Raw genomic sequence first — 20804 nt, 5'->3', positions numbered from 1 at the left:
GAACTATATTGCAAGGAGAGAAAACCTGCAGCAGATTAGGCAGAATCTGCAGCGATCAGACTAGCTATTGTTTTGGTCTGCAACCAAATGTAATCTCTATTTTTTGTTCTCTTTTCATAAGTGCAAATAAATTCAACATATACTTACACCTTATCAAATTTATTTTGAAAAACACAAGTTGGAAGTGACCCAGTTTTCAGTCAACCCAATTAATGATAAGGTGGTAATATTACACAACCGCCTCTCGTGTAAACAGTAGGTTTTGAAAAAATGTAGACCTGATAGAGCAGTTTTCTGACAGGAACACTGCTTTGATAAGCTGCTTATTCAATCATTTAAAAAATACTGGTCACTCTGCATTCCAGGCATGATACATATCTTATCATCTGACCTTACAACCTCTACAATCAATGCCATGTGGCAAGTGGACTTGATACATGCACAATGCAACCTAAATATTTTCAAGTGCAGAATTAAAATATTTTGATGAATATACTGAATAAATTAAAAACACAATCCATGACATCAAGAACACATGCAATTATATTTCAAACAATGATGAGACAGAGTACACGAAAGAGAAAGATGGCTTAGTAGCATTTTGACAAGACACCAATCTCTACCTCAATGTTAGGAAAACTAAGGAGCTGGTCATCGACTACAGGAAGCAGAGTGGAGGACATACTCCTGTCTGTATAGATGATGTTGAGGTGGAGGTGGTCAAGAGCTTCAAGTTCCAATGAGTTAATTTCACAAACCATCTATCCTGACCCAGGACTCTTACCATTTTTTACCATCAAGATGCATTGCAGCTTGATATGATAACTGCTCTGCCCATGTTCGCAAGAAATTAGATTTATATTTGCTGCCCAATTCATCATGCAAACTAACCTTCCTTCCACTGTCTGTGTCTACACTTTCCACTGCCTCAGTAAAGAAGAACACCACTCGTACACCAGTTAAACTCTCTTCCACTGAGCAGAACATAGAAAAGTCTGAACATCTCTTCCACACTTAATAGACTTAAGAATGGATCTCTCCTCTATTGGAGTTCATCTTTCGCTGCACTTCCTCCGCAGCCGTTAACACTATATTCCACATTCTATTGTTTAACCCTGTACAGTACAACTCGTCTGGTCAGCACACAAAACAATACTTTACACTATCTCTTCGTACATGCGACAATAATACATCAAATCAAACCTTATAACTGGATCAAATATGAGAGAATTCAAGTCTTTGAGATTGTTTGCCTCTCTTTCCAGTATCCATCATTGCATCCAACATTTTAAGGATCACTGACATTTCCAGTACGTACTACAACCATTATTGGATGCTGGAGTGTAAAAAAAAAGGTTCTGGATTACAACTCCATTAGTGCCATATAAATTGGAGTAATAAAGTACTGTAATTTGCTGGAAGCAGTCTTATCGTTTTGTGGAGCTGTGCAGAAAATCTACTCACCTTCTCGTAATGTGTCTCCATGCACAAGAAAATGGTGTACGCAGTCAAGCATGCCAAACAGCCCTCCACATAGGACTGTCCGCCAACCTTCTCAGCCTCTGCATAAAGGTTGTTTAGTACCCTGATGGTTTCTTCAAATTGCTGCCGATCAATCTGTGGAGATGACAGTGTTTACATGAAAGATCACACGCAATATGATAAAGGCAACTTTTATTCAAGCTCTGCTCCGTAACAGGCTGGGAACTGATGCAGATGAAGTGGAGTTCACAGGCTTCCCCCTCAGAATTTACCTCCCAAGTAAAACCAGAACCAAAACCCTTATTGCCAAATCTATCACGAAGAATATAATCAGGAAAAATCACCCAAGTACAGCCGATTTTTTATATGATACAGGAAGCATTGTGTGTGCGCGCATGTAATTCTCACTTCTACAAGAGTACATGATTACCAGCATTTGGGAAAAAGCTCACATTGCAGACTCACAACTAGCCCCACATCTGTGACCAGAGAACCAAGTGAGGCAGCCATAGAAAGCACCACTAGCACACTAATTGGTACTAATATGCCAGCTCATTCTGTCAATATTATCAAAGCAGATTTCACCATCCAGTGTCAGACCTTATAAAGCAGAATAGAAAAATCAATTCAGCATTATAAACACAGGGAACCAAGGCACTGATGACCCTGAACCAAAAATATTGACCCTGAACAAGCACTATTCATTCTAAATTTTCCCCCCACTACTTCCTAAATTATCTATTCAGTTTGCTATAGTGAGACTGTGCTAAGAGTTGAGAGCTATCCTGAACCTACTGTGTCCACACTCACCTCTGTAGCCTGTGGGAACTAAAGAGTGAGTATATGAGAGCCTGGAATTGTCTAAATTGTACTTTGTGGCGTAACTATTATGTTTAGGAGCTGGCAGAAGGAAACAGCACCAAATATTGCCATTTGGTTTTACTATTAACAGAAAGCAAGGTATGCTAAGAATGATCCTACCCAGAGAGGGATCAGTTTCCCCAAATAGTATTTCATGCAGCTACGAAAAATATTCCTGTTTCCACACAAGTGAAACATCTGAATGAAGAAAAAGGCAAATACAAAATTGGAACTGAAAACATGAAACTCAGCAGGAATTCTGACAAAACTTCACACACCGAAATGCTATCGTTTTTTTCTCAGTAGATGCTGCTCAACCTGTTAAGTATTTCCAGCAATTTCTATTCTTACAATTAACCAAGATACAAACTGTGGAGATGAGTGGGACAGTGCAAACACTACTGCTAACTACAATCCTCAGCTGTGACATAGATGTATCTCTGAGGAAGGGCTTATGCCTGAAACGTCGATTCTCCTGTTCCCTGGATGCTGCCTGACCTGCTGCGCTTTTCCAGCAACACATTTTCAGCATAGATGTATCTCTGCCAGGTTTTGCTAGCCTCCCTCTTCCAGTGCATGGACATGATTTAGTTCTGTCATTAAAGCAGCACGGTTAGTCCACAGGAAATTAATTTTTCCTGCAAAATACATGACCAGTTTTTCATTCAGTAGTCAAAGTCATACTACAGCACATTTCAACTGCATACCAAACCTATTGGTTTAATTGTCTTTATAGAGTAAAACAACAATATTTGGCACCACACAGGACACACCATCTCCCAGATTGAAATACCTACAGTTTTTGCAACCTCTATTTTAGTACATTCTTTCAACTACCTTTCTTCTAAATACAAGTAGAATGGTTTACAGCCTTTGCATACAGTAGGCAGAGGGGAAAAATGCTTACCATCAAGAGAGCATGATGAATATAAAATAGTCACCATGGAAAAAGTTTTGGGTTCCAGTAAAGACAGATTCATGAATGAGAACATTATTTCGGCATAACTTTCTCCAAAAACCAAGCTAAAACAGATTTATAGCACAAGATGACAGGAACAAAAGGAAGGTACAAGACATAACACAATAGAAACAAAAGAGATAACAGAAATTTCATGGGAGAGTAGTGATCAAGAAATAAGACAATAAAAGCTATGGGCTTTACTGTGGCCCGCACCTATTGTGAAACATCAATGTGTCTTGAAACAAAGTTATGGTTCCAGCTTACCCTGTTCTCCAACTCCGAAGGGAATTTAGTCTGAAACTGGCACACGGTCCCACTGGAGTAGTCTCTCTGAATGAAGACTTTAGATGTCAATGCTGTGTTCTGTCTCAGGTCTTGCAAGCAGTGGGTCTACAAAGCAGCAAACAGAATTATGGAACAACAGATTAGGACTGTAAACTCCATAAAAATAAGCCATTTCAAAAATATGACTAAGCCCCAAAACAGAGATGTAGTGTTTTCACAAAATCAGGTACCATTCTTTAGGTATCACACAAACAAAGAAATAACACATCTTGTCTCACAGACATTCACATTCCCAGCAATCCTCAAGTTTGTCAGCTGGACATTTTGACTAGCTCAATAGTAATCAGTTGGAAAATCACCCAACACCAGATTACAGTCCAATAGGTTTATTTGGAAGCACTAGTTTTCGGAGTGCTGCTCCTTCATCTCCACATCCACCTGATGAAGGAGCAGCACTCCGAAAACTAGTGCTTCCAAATAAACCTGTTAACTATAACCTGGTGTTGGGTGATTTTTAACTTGGTACACCCGGTCCAACAGCGACACCTCCAATTCATCGACAGTAATCAACATGTATAGCCTCGCAACGAAAACAGGAAATGGCTAGGTTGGTTGATGTTGCTCGAGTTATTCAAAATTCATACAAGAAAAAGGCTAACAACAAGAGTGAACTCTGTAGCATTTGGATGTGGTATCATTGAAGGCTGAACTTGCTATGAAATGCAGCCCAACCGACCCCACAAACTCATACATCGCATCAAAGAAATATTTGCATCCTTGTACATTTTGTACGCAGATTAAATCTAAACTTTGCTACTTGCAGAACACTCAGTTATGTCCAGGGTTTGATGATGACCAAGTCCTGCCAACTTACATTATGAAAATAATAGTGCAACGCAAGATCAGCAGGTTCCACTGGAACTTGAAGTCAATGGACATTTAGGGCAAGAGAACTGAACTCCTGTGGTCCACAAGCTGATAATACCACATGAAGTCCAGAATACGCCCTTTTCCCACAGGCAATTGGCACACACAACTGCGGCCTTGCCAGAGACGAATACAAGTTTGCAGTGCCCCACAAAATCATTATGGGCGGCACGGTGGCACAGTGGTTAGCACTGCTGCCTCACAGCGCCAGAGACCCGGGTTCAATTCCTGACTCAGGCGACTAACTGTGTGGAGTTTGCACATTCTCCCAGTGTCTGCGTGGGTTTTCTCCGGGTGCTCCGGTTTCCTCCCACAGTCCAAAAATGTGCAAGTAGGTGAATTGGCCATGCTAAATTGCCCATAGTGTTAGGTGCAGGGGTAAATGTAGGGGAATGGATCTGGGTGGGTTGCGCTTCGGCGGGTCGGTGTGGACTTGTTGGCCCAAAAGGCCTGTTTCCACACTGTAAGTAATCTAATCCAAAATCACCTTAACCAAATTCTTTGCAAATGCACTTTTGCACCATTTCTGATTTGATCACATCGATACTTCTGTGCTAAATTCCCTTCACGATGGCAAATTTGTATCCACTTGAAATTGGAACACAGGGTGCAAACCAACCAATTCTCAGAACCAAAGGGATATTTCCAGCCCATAATTTTTCTATCAGTTACATGAAGTTCACTGAACCCAGAGGCGGCACATGTTAGTTTCACAAGCCGACTTCCAAATTCTGCAGAGATCGCTTGCACTTCAGAAAATCAAAGGTCAGCTGTGTTATTGCTTTAAATTCACGAAGGTGTAGGTCAGTGCAACCAAGAGACTGAAATTTACACTAACAGATCCAGTCACAATTCCTGACCTTTTACCTGACCCGCTAGGGCCACTTACAGTATAGAAATACTAAAAGCTTCAGGGAGGCTACCTCCTTGCTATTGAGCTCAACCTCCAGAAGCAATGTTTGCCTCACGCTGGCTAAACAGGGAGTTCTGCATTGAATGCAAAAGTGTTGTACGTGAAATTTACTCAAATTAGAATGTTTTCTGAAAGAATGGAATATGAAGCTTCAGGAATCTCAGCTATTCAAAAAGTTCCTCATCTTCTTCAAAGCAATAATTTAGAAAGGTATCAATTAAAAGTATGAATCTCTGAACAAAGTAAAAGAGAAAGTACAAAACTGAAGTAGTAGAAACTTCTGTGATTAAGATTTCATGGAAATCAATATTTCCAAGAGTTAGGGACACAAACAATTCATTTAACCAAGTGTCACTGGATTCATACATTCTTGGGACCACAATCCAACACGAATCTCTCAGACACAGATCAAAAGTACAGCAGATAATGCACAGTTGAATACAGTTTGATCATGCAGTTGCAAATGAATTGTTAACAAGACGACTGTTGCGTCACATGGGTTCAGAACATAATGTTGACTATCTTCAAATCAAAGGACAAATAATTTCAAAAGAATATCATGTGGACATTATAAGATGGTCGCCACAAGACATTGGCAAACTGGAGCTAAGTATATCTAAAGCAGACGATTCCCAAACCAACATAATCATCTGAATGCAACAAAATCACCCCATTTAATGACAATTCAGATATCAGTGAAAAACTATTAAGTCACATATTGTCTACTCATACCTAACCCTTCAGCAATAAATGAACACCAAACATATGCATGAAGATTAAACAAAACATATTCAAAAGGTATGATGTAGGCTTCTTTCTTTGGCCCATTTCTTACACTGCCAAATGCACAGAACACTTATCTCACCAGGAAGAACTACAATGCAATCAGTTGCTGACATTTGAGGGTGGAAGAGCAGAAAGCACAGGTAATTTCGGGTCAAGTGAGATTTCAAAAATCCTTAGATTTTAAATTCAACCCTAACCTCACACTTTGAGTTGTAACAGAAGTCAGATTCAGAGCAATTCTGTCATGACATGAATTAGTAGACCACTTGCCTAAGCGAAGGAAAGTGATGATTCCAAATGGAGAATTCTCCCTTTGGCAGGTGAATTAGTGACCTGCTATGCTCCCTATCCTTCCCATGCCCCAACTCCAGAACAAAATGACGACACACCAAGTTACAGATTTCCCACCAAAGTGACCCTTGCAATCTTCCAGACATCAAGCCTGGTACCTTGGAGCCACAATCTTTGGCTTGGTGCCACAGACACTCCCAGGCATCTAACCAATCCGACTGGCGGCCAATCGAAAAACAAAGAGAAAACACATGTTAATCAGATTTTGCTGCTAAGCTTAACATTATCAGATTAACTGATAACTGACAAGCAATTGTTAAGCCTCTCCAACACTTGGTATTTGACCTTTGGCCATTTGGTTAAAATACCACCCCAGAGAGCTGCCTGGAATGTAGGCACAGGAAGAGAGAACACTCCACAGCAGAGCTATGAAGGGAATGAGGTACATGGTGACTCATGGAAAAATACTATTGGTAACCCAATTTGACCAGATAGGTAAAGTAAAACATTCTATTGTCAATGTACATGGACTCATGATTTTTTTTTTAAAAACAGGACAATTGGTTGCCTACATTTCAGACTTTATTTTTAATCATCCATGGGATGTGGGCAACCATTTATTGCCGAATCCTAATTCCCCAGAGGACAGTTCAGAATCAACCATATTGGAGTGATGCATCGGCCAGACCAATTAAGAACAGCAGATGTCCTTCCTTAAAGGACAAAGAACCAGATGGACATTTTCAACAATCGCCAACAGTTTCGTGGTCATCGTGAGACTCTCAATTACAGAAATTCCAACATTTGCCGACGCAGGATTTGAACCCACATTCCCAGAACATGACCTGGATCTCTGGATTAATAGTTGCGTGACCATCACCTCCTCTCGGAAATATAAAACTGAGAAGACGTTTGGCCAGATAAATTACCACTCTAAAAGGCTAAAAGAATTCATGGAAGAAAGCAGGCTTAAAGTGACCTCATTCTGGCTTGTGCAGCCAATTAAACAACGACGCAGTTTTGACAGGATTGTTGGGTGCAGTTACAAGAAAGTTATTACAAAATATGTTCTGATGAAACATTCACATTATCACAGTTGCACAAAGTTAGCATGAGAACAACAGACCAAAACTAGAAGCCTTCCAGTCAATTCCTTTTTCTTCTTGCCAATAACACACCCAAGGATGATGGGGTCCAATCCCAGATGTGGCCTCTGGTAACAAAAGCAATGTGTTAGCTAGCTATTGGAACATGAAGAGATTGAGGGGGGAGGGAGGAAGACAGCTCACAGATGATGGCTCCCCACCCCTGGCTTTTTCAGCATGGTCACTGGCTAGTGATCAGGAATCACATCCTTGGCGTACTTTCAACTCCTGACTATCCCATCCCATTTGTTGCCTCTGATTGAGTTCAGATAAGAATCAAGCCTGGGGTCTTCTCATCTGCACAGCTTCACCACATGTTGCTTTTGCCAAATTCAACATCCCAAGAGCCCAAGCCAAGGCAAATATTTCTTTCCTAGATGTTATTTTCAAAAGATAGAACATTTAGGCCCAGTAGCAGTACTTTCTGCTCTCAACACTGGAAGGAAGGCCTACCATCATAAAAGATTTCTCATTTGACAGTTTCATATCATAGTGGCAGAGGTGCACAATTCTGGAACAGCCACAGAACAATTGAATATACAGGGGATCAGGCAGCATCTATGCAAAAAGGAACTGATGTTTTTTCAGAAATTTCAGAGCCAGGCAAAGGAGTTGAGGTTCAAAGCAATAAAGCAAACGTCCATGATTGATGCCAGGAACATTACGTGACAACAGGGCTGAGGTTTCAACACAAAGGGATTTGATTATGGGACGAGTAAAGAAACAAAAGATGGGTCTGGGAAATGTAAACAGGCATAGCTGAATCATACACAGCTGCAATTCATAGAAACCCGAAAACAGAGGTTACAAGCTGTAACTTGAACTGTAAAATGAATTTGCAATTTTCAAGTGTTCCATAATGAGATGAAGTCTCGCTCAAGAATACATCAAGTTTGGTTTAAACAAGGAACATAGAAGGAGGAAGTGTGTTGGGTGGCTAATTAAAATTGCGAGTAACCAGAAGTTCAAGGTCATACCAGCAGACTGAACTGAGGTGAATGGCAATGTATTCACACGATCTGCATTTCACCTTCTGAACACGGAGGAAAGAACCTATCCTCGGATGGTAGCTTCGCATGTGTGCACTAGAAATACAACGCCCACCATTGTGACCTCTACCCTGCCATCATCCAGGGACCTAAACTGTTCTTACAGGTGATAGTAATTCATCTGCATTTCTGTACGGCTGCACTGAAGGCTCACAATACAAGTATTGGGTGCAATTAAGGAATAGATTAGGGTGCTGCAGAAGGAACAGCTCCCACGAAATGCTAAACAGGGAAGGAATGATCTGCTTACATTTGCACATTACCTTGTATCTGTTGCAATACCTCAGTGGGGGAAATCATGGTATTTTCTTTTCATGAATGCAACCAGGCTGATCACATTGCAAGGAAGTGAAGAAACCTCGTAAAAAAAACACTTTCAGGAACATCCTGAACATCCAAAACCGTGTGGAAGTGCAAACGGGCAGCTTCTATAAGTTATCATCTCTGAAAGAGATGACATGTTGCAGTTTAAAGCAGTGGTTAACACAAGCGACGGAATCCTCCTCCGAACTTGATCACAACTAGTTCATCTTTGTGAATATGTTTAAACCATTTCTCATTGCTTCCATTCCTACAAATTTGAACCAATTTCATTTCCTCCTGGCCACCCTGTCTAAAAGGTGAGACAACCTGTAACTTTGCTTCTGCCAGCAGCTGCTATCTTGTCGGAGATGACGTTTCTATTGTGTAGGTACCTCAGTGAGAACACCACATTATAAAGTGGGAAAAAGATCAAAATGCTGTTTCACGAATACCAAAACAATTAAAGTACACTACTGTCTGAGCCAGAGGCTGCAGGCTCAAACCCCATGACCAACCTTCAGCATATAAACTAAAACTAACACTCCAGTGCAATATGAAGTGAATTTGACACGATTGAAATTGTTACAACATGAGGTAAACTCTGCTGCTTAATTTAAAACCAGCAACACAGAAAAGATTTATCCCGTGCAGTAATGTGTAAAAATTCAAGTGGTCAAGAACTATTTAAAGTAAAAATTAGCAACTTTATTTCTTAAAGTATAACAAAGAATAATCAACTAGCAACTACACACAAGTCCTTACTCTAACCTATCTTTTACCTTTCTTTCTGTAATATTAATCCGATAAAACTCCCAATTAAGATTTACAAAACAAGACATCTCAAAACCAGACAGCTTTCAGTTCTATTTGGATCTTCCTGTGTCTTCTTTTCTTCTTAGGGATTCTGCTTCACAGGTTAGTGACTGAAAAGTACTTTTTAAAGGAGCTATTTTTCAGGCAGTTTTTTACCCGCTGAGACTTAGCAGTTCTCCTCCCAACTGTTCAATTTTTCCACGGTCTTATACCCCATGGCATCGAATTATGTCATCGGCTTTTATGATGATTGTCAATATTCTCTGTTCAAACTTGATTGGAAATTGGTATTTTTTCAGGGCATTTTTTTTTTTGTCATTTCCAGGCAACCAGCTACTCCAGTCAGTACAGCACATTATATTGTGTCTTATTGAGAACACTTGTTGTGGTCACTGCTAGCTTTTAACTTTCTTAAAAGGGATAGTTCACCGACATCTTCACAACAGAATTAACAGTCTTGCACTTCATTTTCCATTTTGCCAATTTGTTCAGTAAACCAAACAAAAATCCTTCAATACTATTCCAAGAAAATCCAAACAATACTCACTGCGTCATGGCATTATCTATCCCTCAACTGCAACATAAAATTACTTTTTCTTCGGACTGTGGAGTAATATAAACTGGCTGCTGCATTTACTGGAAAAGTAGCAACTATCAAAGTACTCGTTTTTGAGAAGTATTTTGAGATCTGTCAAGGTAAGGTCCCAGGCAGTGTTGCTGAACAAAGAGACCTTGGAGTACAGGTTCATAGCTCCTTGAAAGTAGAGTTGCAGGTAGATAGGATAGTGAAAGTGTTTGGTATACTTTCCTTTATTGTTCAGAGTATTGAGTACATGAGTTGGGAGGTCATGTTGCGGCTGTACAGGACGTTAGTTAGACCACTGTTGGAATATTGCGTGCAATTCTGGTGTCCTTCCTATCGGAACAATGTTGTGAAACTTGAAAGGGTTCAGAAAAGATTTACAAGGATGTTGCCAGGGTTGGAGGATTTGAGCTATAGGAATAGGCTAGGGCTGTTTTCCCTGGAGGGTTGGAGGCTGAGGGGTGACAGTATCATGAGGAGCATGGATAGGATAAATAGACAAAGTCTTTTCCCTGGGGTGGGGGGAGTCCAGAACTAGACGGCATAGGTTTATGATGAGAGGGGAAAGATTTAAAAAGGCAACTTTTTCACTTGCCATTTGGTACGTGAATGGAATGAGCTGCCAGAGGAAGTGGTGGAGGCTAGTACAATTGCAACATTTAAAAATGCATCTGGATGGATATATGAATAGGAAGGGTTTGGAGGGATATGGGCCAGGTGCTGGCAGGTGGGACTAGATCGGGTTTGGATATCTGATTGGCACGGACAAGTTGGACCGAAGGGTCTGTTTCCATGCTGTACATCTCTATGACTCTATGACTATGTTTCTATCATACAATGCACAAAACATCTCTACAAAATACTGCCTCAAACTGCAATAAAAGTGGACTAAAATCCAAAAGAACTGTGGAGCTAGACATCAGAAACAAAACCAGAAATTGTTGGAAAAGCTCAGCACATCTGGCAGCATCTGTGGAGAGAAACAGAGTTAACGTTTCAGGTCCATAGAACCTTCCTCAATGTTCCTCCGAACTGTTCTAAGGATGGGTCAGTGGACCTGAAACATTAACGCTGATTTCTCTCCACAGATGTTGCCAGTCCCGCTGATATTTTACAGCGATTTCTACTTTTGTTTGCAATAAAAATGGTTTGACTACTCAAGTACGTTCAAAATTATCATGCGTGACAATTTGAACTCCTGAAAATTAGCAGGTGCTATCCATTTTCTCAACACCATGTTTGATTTGAACAAGCGAGTGTCAACAGTGGATAGAAGCCAGGAGCTCAACCAAGGTGACATCACAACCTTCAAAAGTGGAACTTCAACAATTTCTTAATGTTTGACAAACACACGAGACTGATTCACTTCCTGCTGACGACTCAATACCATGCTTGATACCAGATCCCTCTCACACTTCAGCTGCGGCATCCATGAAAGGAACTGTAGCTAAGAAGAGATAGATGATGTTATAGACCTGATACCCTCCCTCTATTCTCAGCTTGCCCACAGGTCCTTTTACTTTCTTGGAGGGAAAAAGATACCGGACATCAAATGCAACATACAATGCAGGTAAGGATTGACAGCGAGTCAAGATATCATCAAAAGAGGGAGGGAAAAAAATTAGAAGTTATCAGAATGATTTAAAGGACACACGTGACTTTAAAACAAGGTTCCCCACTTATTCAATTGAATTATTAAAACAGAACTTGAAAAGGGAGATCATATTTTCTTTTGAAATTCTCTGATTAATCCAAGTTGAGTCAAATATGGAATCAGGTGGTTTAAAGTGACACCAGATTTTTATGTTCTACTGAAGGAGAGGTAACAGAGCTTACCCAGGTAATTAACAATAGCCAGTAGCTTTAGGTTTTAGCACATCAAAATATCCTGTGATGCTTCACAGAAATGTCCGATCAAATTTAGCACTGATCCACATATGGAGATATTAATACTGACAACCAAAAGCTTTGTTGAGGAGGTAGGTTTCAGGAGTTGTTTTCAACGAAGGGGATTTAAGTAGGTGGAGAGGAATAGAAGTGAATTGCAGAACAGACAGCCTCAGGTATTCCAAGTGCCATCACTGAAGTGCCAAACACGCAATGTGCAGGATGGCAGCACTCTAAGAGTGCAGACAGCTTAGAAGGACAGATGATCACATTACAGAATTAAGCAAACAACAAAGTTAAGTCTACAGTAAGAGTTCAGACCATTTCCTGTGAATATAGAATGCACTCAAAGGTATCAACACCAAAACATGACTTGGTGGTTGCAGACTGTAAAATCTTACAGAGCTATGGCCAAATATTTCACAAGGTTCCAAGTAATCTTTAGGTGAGTTACTTTAAATCTATGATTGCTGGTATTCACAGTACAGGAGGACCTATGAAGAATGGTGCTATGAACACATTACAAAAACTGTCATGTCTGAAGGCAACAATACCATGACTGCTGACTAGATATGAAGGATGGCATGCGGCCAGCAAATGAATGCAAATGCCCAACAAATCTCAGCCTTGAGTGTTTGGTGCGTCTGGCAGTTAAAAGGTCAGAATTCTGCTGGGAATGAGGGAGAGGGGGGAAATGTAGAAATGCAGAAGGGACTGGACAATTACAATTGCACACCCTTTGAGCAGATTATAACATCTGATTCAGTTGCGAAATGCAACACTCTTCAGAAGAGGATGCATTGGACCAACAGTCAGTGTTCAAGTGGCATCTGAATCCATCTCTAAAACCAAAGAGAAAGTCAGGAATCCACTTGGGTTAAGATTGAATGAGTCTCAATAATTCAAAGAAATAAATACATCTAATAAACACATTTTCTGACATGAAGTACAGCATCTTCAGCACAAAACAATTTTTTGACCAGAAATATCATGGATATAAAACAGGAACAAAATGTAAGTAAAGCTTTTTCCCTAAAAAAGCTCTGAATTAAATGTCAGCATCTGGAATCCACTGCTGCCAGTGACTGTTGAAACAACTGTAACCTCATAAAGCTGATTAACATGAGGAAAACTTTTTGTCTACTTTTCCTTCTGGTGCTCCTATTTTTAAAACTAAAATCTTGTGATATGACACTCAGTGACCTCACACATGTTCCATCCTTATAAATGCATACAAAACAAGGAAGTTATTAATAAGGGGGAAAAAGGTTGGCAGAGCGCAAATGTTAGTAGATGAGTAATCCAGGCTCCAAGTGAAGACAGAGTGGCAACCGGAGGAATTCACCTTCAATTTAAAAAATAAAGATCTGCCATTGAAAGCTCATCTTCAGACTGATAACAAATATAAACATGAAGTGTTGTCAAAATGCACCTCATTCATCAATGTCCTTTAAAAAAGGAAATCGACGAATCTCACTCAATCTGGCCTGGTGATCCCATACCTACAGCAATGTAGTTCTTTCTTAGCTGCCCACTGAATGGCCCAGCAAGCCATTCAGCTCAAGAGCAATTAGGGTCTGACAACGAATACTGGCCTTGCCCATAGTAATAAAAGAATTACGTAACAAAAAGGAAAAGAGTGCGTTCCACAAACTTGAGCCACTCGTGCAACTTCACAGTCAATGAAGCACTTTCAAAGTGAAGTTATTTCGATAATTCTTAAAATGATACCAGCCAATTTACACACAGCAAGCTTCCAAGGACAAGCAAAAAAGTAACAAACAGCTACGTTTACTTTCAAGGAATTCTAGCTGAGAGACAACTGTTGTCCGGCTTTCTGGGTTCAGGGCTCTCCACTTCTTGAACATGTGACCATGGAATCTGGGATATCCACTGGAAAGGGGCAGCCTCTGTTTTATATCTCAGCCAAAAGGCTTGGGGGGGGGGGTAGGTGAAGAGAGTTCAATGCTCAAGTTGTGATGACGGATGTGATTGGAAACACACAGCCCCTCCCTTCTGCGACCTCACCCAATGTCCAAACTTTCGTCCCCCCCACCAGACATTTCCCCCTTTCTTCCACACCCAACCTGATCCTTTCTGTTCCGCCAAACCCTCTTCCCCTCCCTCGCCCTTTGTCTGTCTCTCCTGTCCCCTCCCCTCCCCTTCCCCCCAAACCCCAGCACCCCGTCCCTTTCCCAGAAAACCCTCGGAATATATCGGTGAGTGAAGTAAGCAGCCCTGTCCTATGACAGGCAGACAAAACACAAATAAACAAATCGCCTCCTGGAAGGGTGAAGGGTGGTGGTGGGGGGGCAGTGAAGGCGGACAGGTTTCCCGGGGGAACCACGGGAGCCGCCGGCATCCGAGCGGGCACCAGGTCGCGGCCACCTCCCCACTCCCTTTCTCGGCCTCGCCCAGAACCGCTATCGCCAGCCCCCAGCTCCCAAACCCCCTCAGTCGCAGAGCCCGAGAAGCCTTTCCTCCGATCCGCCGCCTCCTCCTACCTCCGCCATCTTGTGCCGCCGCCTGCTTCCGGGTTGCTGGGTCCCACGATCCGAGTTCCGCCTGGAACAAAAGGTCCCTCTCAGAGAACCCACAACCTTTGTGCAGTCTGCACTGTTTAATCCTTCATATCAAAAAGCTCATCAATGAGCTGGTCATTCTCACTCGGTCACTTTATTTTATTTACATTTTGTATATGTGTTACATCAGGAAAATAGTCTGGAGGAAGATAATCACGCAAAACTCTTCAAAAACCTATGCAGCCCATTTTAGAAAACCCTAACCCCCAACTTTTTGCAGATTATATAATTAACATTGTTCTCAGTTTTCACTCCAGACTGGTACAAATTGTTCAAACATGTTAACTTTCACACACTTTCCTATATGAGTGACAACATACACAACATTTTTCTGAGCAGCACTGAAACAGACCATTCGGCGTGACTGTCTAGAGGGAAAAACCTCATGAAAAAAAGTTGCATATTGAAGGGAAATTCTTGTTTGTGGAACTGCTTGCTGACATCTCATTAATATTCAACTTTCTATCTTCTCTAATGCACCATACAATCGAGACATTGAGAAAACATGACATGGAAATCAGAGCGGGTACCTGGTGGATTTTAATCCCTGTTTGCTCCAAAGGGCCTCCAGGTTGCTGATGTAGGAGCATAAAAAGTAGGAGGTCATTTGACCATGGCGACCTGCTCCCTTATTTAACATGATCATAGCTGATCATTGAGCTCAACACCCTAATTCCACCCTGCATGTAACCTGTCTAGACCTGTTACAGCCAATCTGCATCTCAGGGCATGATTCACAGGCATCATCCACACCCAAACTTCACCCATGACCACTTACCTACTACCCACAGCCATTAGTGCAACTCCCTCTGAGACACTAGCTGGCACACACTTCCATTGTAGGGTAGACTGGAAACTAGCCTTGCATGTCTGCAGCAAGGAAACGTTTGCAGGCATACAGCTCAACAGTTGGACCAGGCTGCATCTCAGGACTGCTTGCTCGCTCTTATTAAATCCCATCACTTAGCACCTACCTGCATGCTTGCACCATCATCCCTTGCTGTACCTTGTCATTTTCATTACTGTTAGACTGCTGGGTGGTCAGCCTGGACCAAAGGCTGTCAGGACTGCCCTATTGAGGTACTCTTGAGCACACACACACGCACAGAGACAGTTTGTCATGCTTATAAGTAGGAAACTGTCTGGGGAGGCAGGGGGTTGGGGGCATCTTGATGTATGGCAAACCACAACAGCCATAGTTTTTGCCAGCTGTCTACTTGGTATACATGTGATCCATTTATTCAACCAAAAGATTCTCAGTTCAGTCAAGGATGGGGTCACTATTGGCCAGTCAGTCAATCAGTCAGGGGCACAATCCGCACACACTCCAGGGGCTCAGGACATTCGTAGTCTTGGAATCTGTCGCAGTACATTTCGGGGAGTGGGCAGCAGTCAGTCCTGTAGGACCATCATGAGCTGTCAGGCACTGTCATTCAGAGAGCTATAAGGACTGCACTCAGGAGCCTGGTCAGTGACATCTCGGAGCTGCTAGTTAAAGTTGGCCAGATGTCTGGAGCAAATGAAGCCCACGGCATCATTCGTTGATGCTTCAGGAGGGTCTAAGGGGGCTCTGTGGGTGAAGGGAAGGACTCACTGCCAAAAGGAGTGGGAGAGTCAAGGCTAGCAGGGGAAAGCAAAGACACTTACGGTGGTGTGGATGAGGATGCTGATGGGGAATAACATGAGGTGAATGGTGGGGGAGATGTGGAACAGCATTGGAAGGCAAGGTAGGACAGCAATAATGGCATTGCAAAATGCCAAAGCTGTTTGAAGGGGAAAAACATACAAAATATTTCTTCATCATCTGTCATGTAAGCGTAAAAATGTTCTGTACTGAATAGTGAAAAGTTCAATGTTGGATGTCGGTCTGGGATAGATAGCAATATCAGAGCTCCCTCTCCAATGATATTGGGTGCTCACTCAAAAAGTGTGGCATCTTCACCAAGTTGCTATACAGGCTAAGCCTGGAACTGGATGGATGATGGAGATGTATTATCAGAAGGTAGGGAAAATCATGACCAGCCCTCTTCTGCAGGATATTATACCATTGACTCTTCTCAGATGTCCTTCTACTCCAAAGTAGTTTCATTTCCACTGAGAGTTCTGCTCCCTGCCCACTGGTGGGGCATGAGTCACTAATGAAGTTGAAGGCAGATCCAGGTGAACCATGGCCAGCTCAGGCAGAGGTTACTGTTGCAAGGTCTCTCAAGATGTGTGAGTCTGCAAGAGCAATAGAGATTTTTCACTCCCACTCTGTTTCCAGGGATGAGTGAGGCACAGTGTCGACATGGGCTTCAGATGTTCCAGGGCATAATAATGGAACTGTGCCAGATGCTGGAGTGGGAACTGAGCACTGTAGCAGTACGAGACCACCCTCTTCCACAGGCTGTGAAAGTGACTGTCACTCTGAGCTTCTGTGCTACTGATTCCTTTCAGGGTTCAACCAGTGAGCTGTGTGGGATCTCTCAGTCGTACACCCACAGCTATGACCGATGAATCTGTGCGAAATCAGAGTGGTTCATTTTCTTTCCCAATGACCCCAGGACAGTGCCATAGCCTGTGCAGTCAAATTCAGAGACGTAGCTGGATTTCCCAGATGCAGGGTGTCATTGACTGTACTGAAAGTGCTGGATCTCAATAATGTGGAATTCATCAGCAGCAAAAAGTCCCATTTGATGTTTGTTCACATCATGTGAACGTTGTCCTTACCTCCTGAGGTATATGTCCAGGATTCCGACATACTGGAGAACTCTTATGTACCTGGTGCATTTGAGGATGGCTTGCAAGGCTGGTTACTGGGGGACAAGGGTTCCCACTGAGTCCATGGCTCATGACACCATTGCACATTCCTGATGAAGAGCTTATGCTCGAAACATCGACTCTCCTGCTCCTTGGATGCTGCCTAACTGCTGTGCTTTTCCAGCACACTTTCTGAGTCTGATCTCCAGCATCTGCAGTCCTCACTTTCTCTACTATTGCGCTGTGCCCTGACTGATGTGAAGTACGGATACAGCGCTGCCCATGCCTTGACCAGAGCCATCAATGCAGCTGAGTATCGAACTGTTTAAGATGTGATTCCACTTCTTGGCCCTGTTTTAGTTGGGGAGGGTGGTGTAGGTGTACAGTCAGGACAGAGTGTGTCCACAGCATCCTCACTCTGTTCTGTCCTTTGCACAACTGGAACTGGCAATATGTTGTCAGGGAAATGGGATGCAGGGCATGTCATAGAATCAAAGAGTCATAGAGATGTACAGCATCGAAACAGACCCTTCGGTCCAACCCGTCCATGCCGACCAGATATCCCAACCCAATCTAGTCCCACCTGCCAGCACCCGGTCTATATCCCTCCAAACCCTTCCTATTCATATACTCATCCAAATGCCTCTTAAATGTTGCAGTTGTGCCAGCCTCCATCACATCCTCTGGCAGCTCATTCCATATACGTACCATCCTCTGCGTGAAAAAGTTGCCCCTTAGGTCTCTTTTACATCTTTCCTCTCTCACCCTAAACCTATGCCCTCTAGTTCTGGACTCCCCGACCCCAGGGAAAAGACTTTGTCTATTTATGCCCCCATGCCCCTCATAATTTTGCAAACCTCTATAAGGTCACCCCTCAGCCTCCGACGCTCCAGGGAAAACAGCCCCAGCCTGTTCAGCCTCTCCCTGTAGCTCAGATCCTCCAACCCTGGCAACATCCTTGTAAATCATTTCTGAACCCTTTCAAGTTTCACAACACCTTTCCGATAGGGAGACCAGAATTACTCGCAATATTCCAACAGTGGCCTAACCAATGTCCTGTACTCAATACTCTGACCAATAAAGAAAAGCATACCAAACGCCACCTTCACTATCCTATCTACCTGTGACTCCACTCTCAAGGAGCTATGAACCTGCACTCCAAGGTCTCTCTTCAGCAACACTCCCTAGGACCTTACCATTAAGTGTATAAATCCTGCTAAGATTTGCTTTCCCAAAATGCAGCACCTTGCATTTATCAGAATTAGACTCCATCTGACACTTCTCAGCCCATTGGCCCATCTGGTCCAGATCCTGTTGTAATCTGAGGTAACCCTCTTCGCTGTCTACTACACCTCCAATTTTGGTGTCATCTGCAAACTTACTAACTGTACCTCTTATGCTCGCATCCAAATCATTTATGTACATGATAGAAAGTAGTGGGCCCAGCACCGATCCTTGTGGCACTCCACTGGTCACAGGCCTCCAGTCTGAAAAACAACTCTCCGCCACCACCCTCTGGCTTCTACCTTTGAGCCAGTTCTGTATCCAAATGGCTAGTTCTCCCTGTATTCCATGAGATCTAACCTTGCTAGTCAATCAGTGGTGCCAACTGCTACCCATTATATCAACTAATTGTTGGTGATAAATGTGAGCAAGAGAATTGTGGGGCTGTGCGAAATAGGACATCATGGCAACTGTTCGATGTACACTTTGCCCATATTCAGTTTGATCAAAGTCAAATCACGTATTGATTGAAGAGTAGTCTGAGCAATAAATGCCCAAGGTGGATTTCTATCCAAGTGTCTGTCAAGACAGAACTGCTGTAATTAGCTGTGCTCCCATCATTATCAAAGAGCTTGCTAGCTTGGCTAACACAACTGTCCAACTGGACAACATGGCAGAGCTGAGACCCAGTGAACCAATGCACACACTGAGACAGCTGCATCTGGTTGAATTGGATTAGTTCTAATGGAGAAGATATTGCTCCACAATGCAAGGATGACCTTGGACACTCCACAAAAGCTGTAGATTGTTGATGCTGGGAAGGATAGGTTAGTTAACCAGAACACCACATAGTCAATTATACTGGCATACTCATGGGCTACCCATTGCAACCCTGTCTCATGACTGCATTGTGTAATTCACTGGCTGATGCAGAGCACAGATTTACATCGGTGTGGACTTGTTGGGTCAAATAGCCTGTATCCCCACTGTTGGTATTGTATGATTCTACATGTCACTTACTATCATGTTGTGTCCTCTGGATGATTGAGAAACAGACAAAATACAGGGTTCCTACTCTACAACATGGACTACATTTGCTATGGGGGGATTGGGTGGGAAAGCAAGGGAACTGGTTCAATTAACAGCTGTATCTAAAAGGTGGCAAAGACAAAATGGGCTGAATGATCTCCACTAGGGTGACAAGGTGGCTCAGTGGTTAGCATTGCTGCCTCACAGCACCAGGGTCCCAGTTTGATTCTCGCCTCAGGTGACTGACTGTGTGGAGTTTGCACATTGTCTGTGTGGGTTTCCTCCCACAGTCCAAAAGATATGCAAGCCAGGTGGATTGGCCATGCTAAATTGCCCATAGTATTAGGTGCATTAGTCAGAGGGAAATGGGTCTGGGTGGGTTATTCTTCAGAGGATCGGTGTAGACTGGTTGGGCCGAAGGGCCTGTTTCCATGCTGTAGGGAATCTAATCTAATCTTATGATGCATAATTCAACCACAACACTTGAAAAAAAAATTGTTGACTGCAAAGCCCTTTGGGATATTCTTAATTCATAAAAGGCACCATCTAAATCCATGTCTTTCTTTCCAAAAACACAAAGGAGCCTATATTAATGATCACTTACATCAGTTTTAAACTTTTGTGGACAACTTAAAATTCATGGAATTTGATCCCTCGACATTAATACAAATTCCTGGCTGTATGTAACAAAAACACAATGTCTTGTTCAGTCACCATGAACCAGTACTTTTGATAATACATTGCATGTGACCTGACACAATACCCCTGTTGTTGTAAAGCAACCTTTCCTCCAGGGCCATTTTAACTCCAGGAGGGAGCAGATGGTGAACATGCATGGGAGCCATGTCCAGCTGATCCCCGTCGATAAATGACAACAAATACTTCATTTATAGTTGTAATCGCAGATCATAAATTGAAATTAAATGAGAAATGCACAGGGTAAA

General features: G+C 42.5%; 1 protein-coding gene across 1 annotated transcript in view; it reads right to left on the bottom strand.

Annotated features, from left to right (window-relative positions):
• golga7 (golgin A7) overlaps positions 1–14815 on the bottom strand; it is a 31401-nt gene extending 16586 nt beyond the window's left edge. Inside the window, exons 1-3 of the mRNA XM_043681484.2 lie at positions 14791–14815; positions 3569–3694; positions 1465–1617 (exon numbers count right to left, since the gene is read on the bottom strand). Coding sequence (XP_043537419.1) covers positions 1465–1617; positions 3569–3694; positions 14791–14799 — 288 coding nt within the window. The 5' untranslated portion in view covers positions 14800–14815. The remainder of the gene's footprint in view (positions 1–1464; positions 1618–3568; positions 3695–14790) is intronic.
• Positions 14816–20804: the final 5989 nt, after the last annotated feature.

Source organism: Chiloscyllium plagiosum, unplaced genomic scaffold, assembly GCF_037043375.1.
Source record: "Chiloscyllium plagiosum isolate Xiang-an unplaced genomic scaffold, Cpla_swu_hap1 HiC_scaffold_48, whole genome shotgun sequence".
Classification (NCBI taxonomy): Eukaryota; Metazoa; Chordata; class Chondrichthyes; order Orectolobiformes; family Hemiscylliidae; genus Chiloscyllium; species Chiloscyllium plagiosum.
Note: the sequence above shows the minus strand (reverse complement) of the source record. Positions and strands in the feature narration are given on the sequence as shown.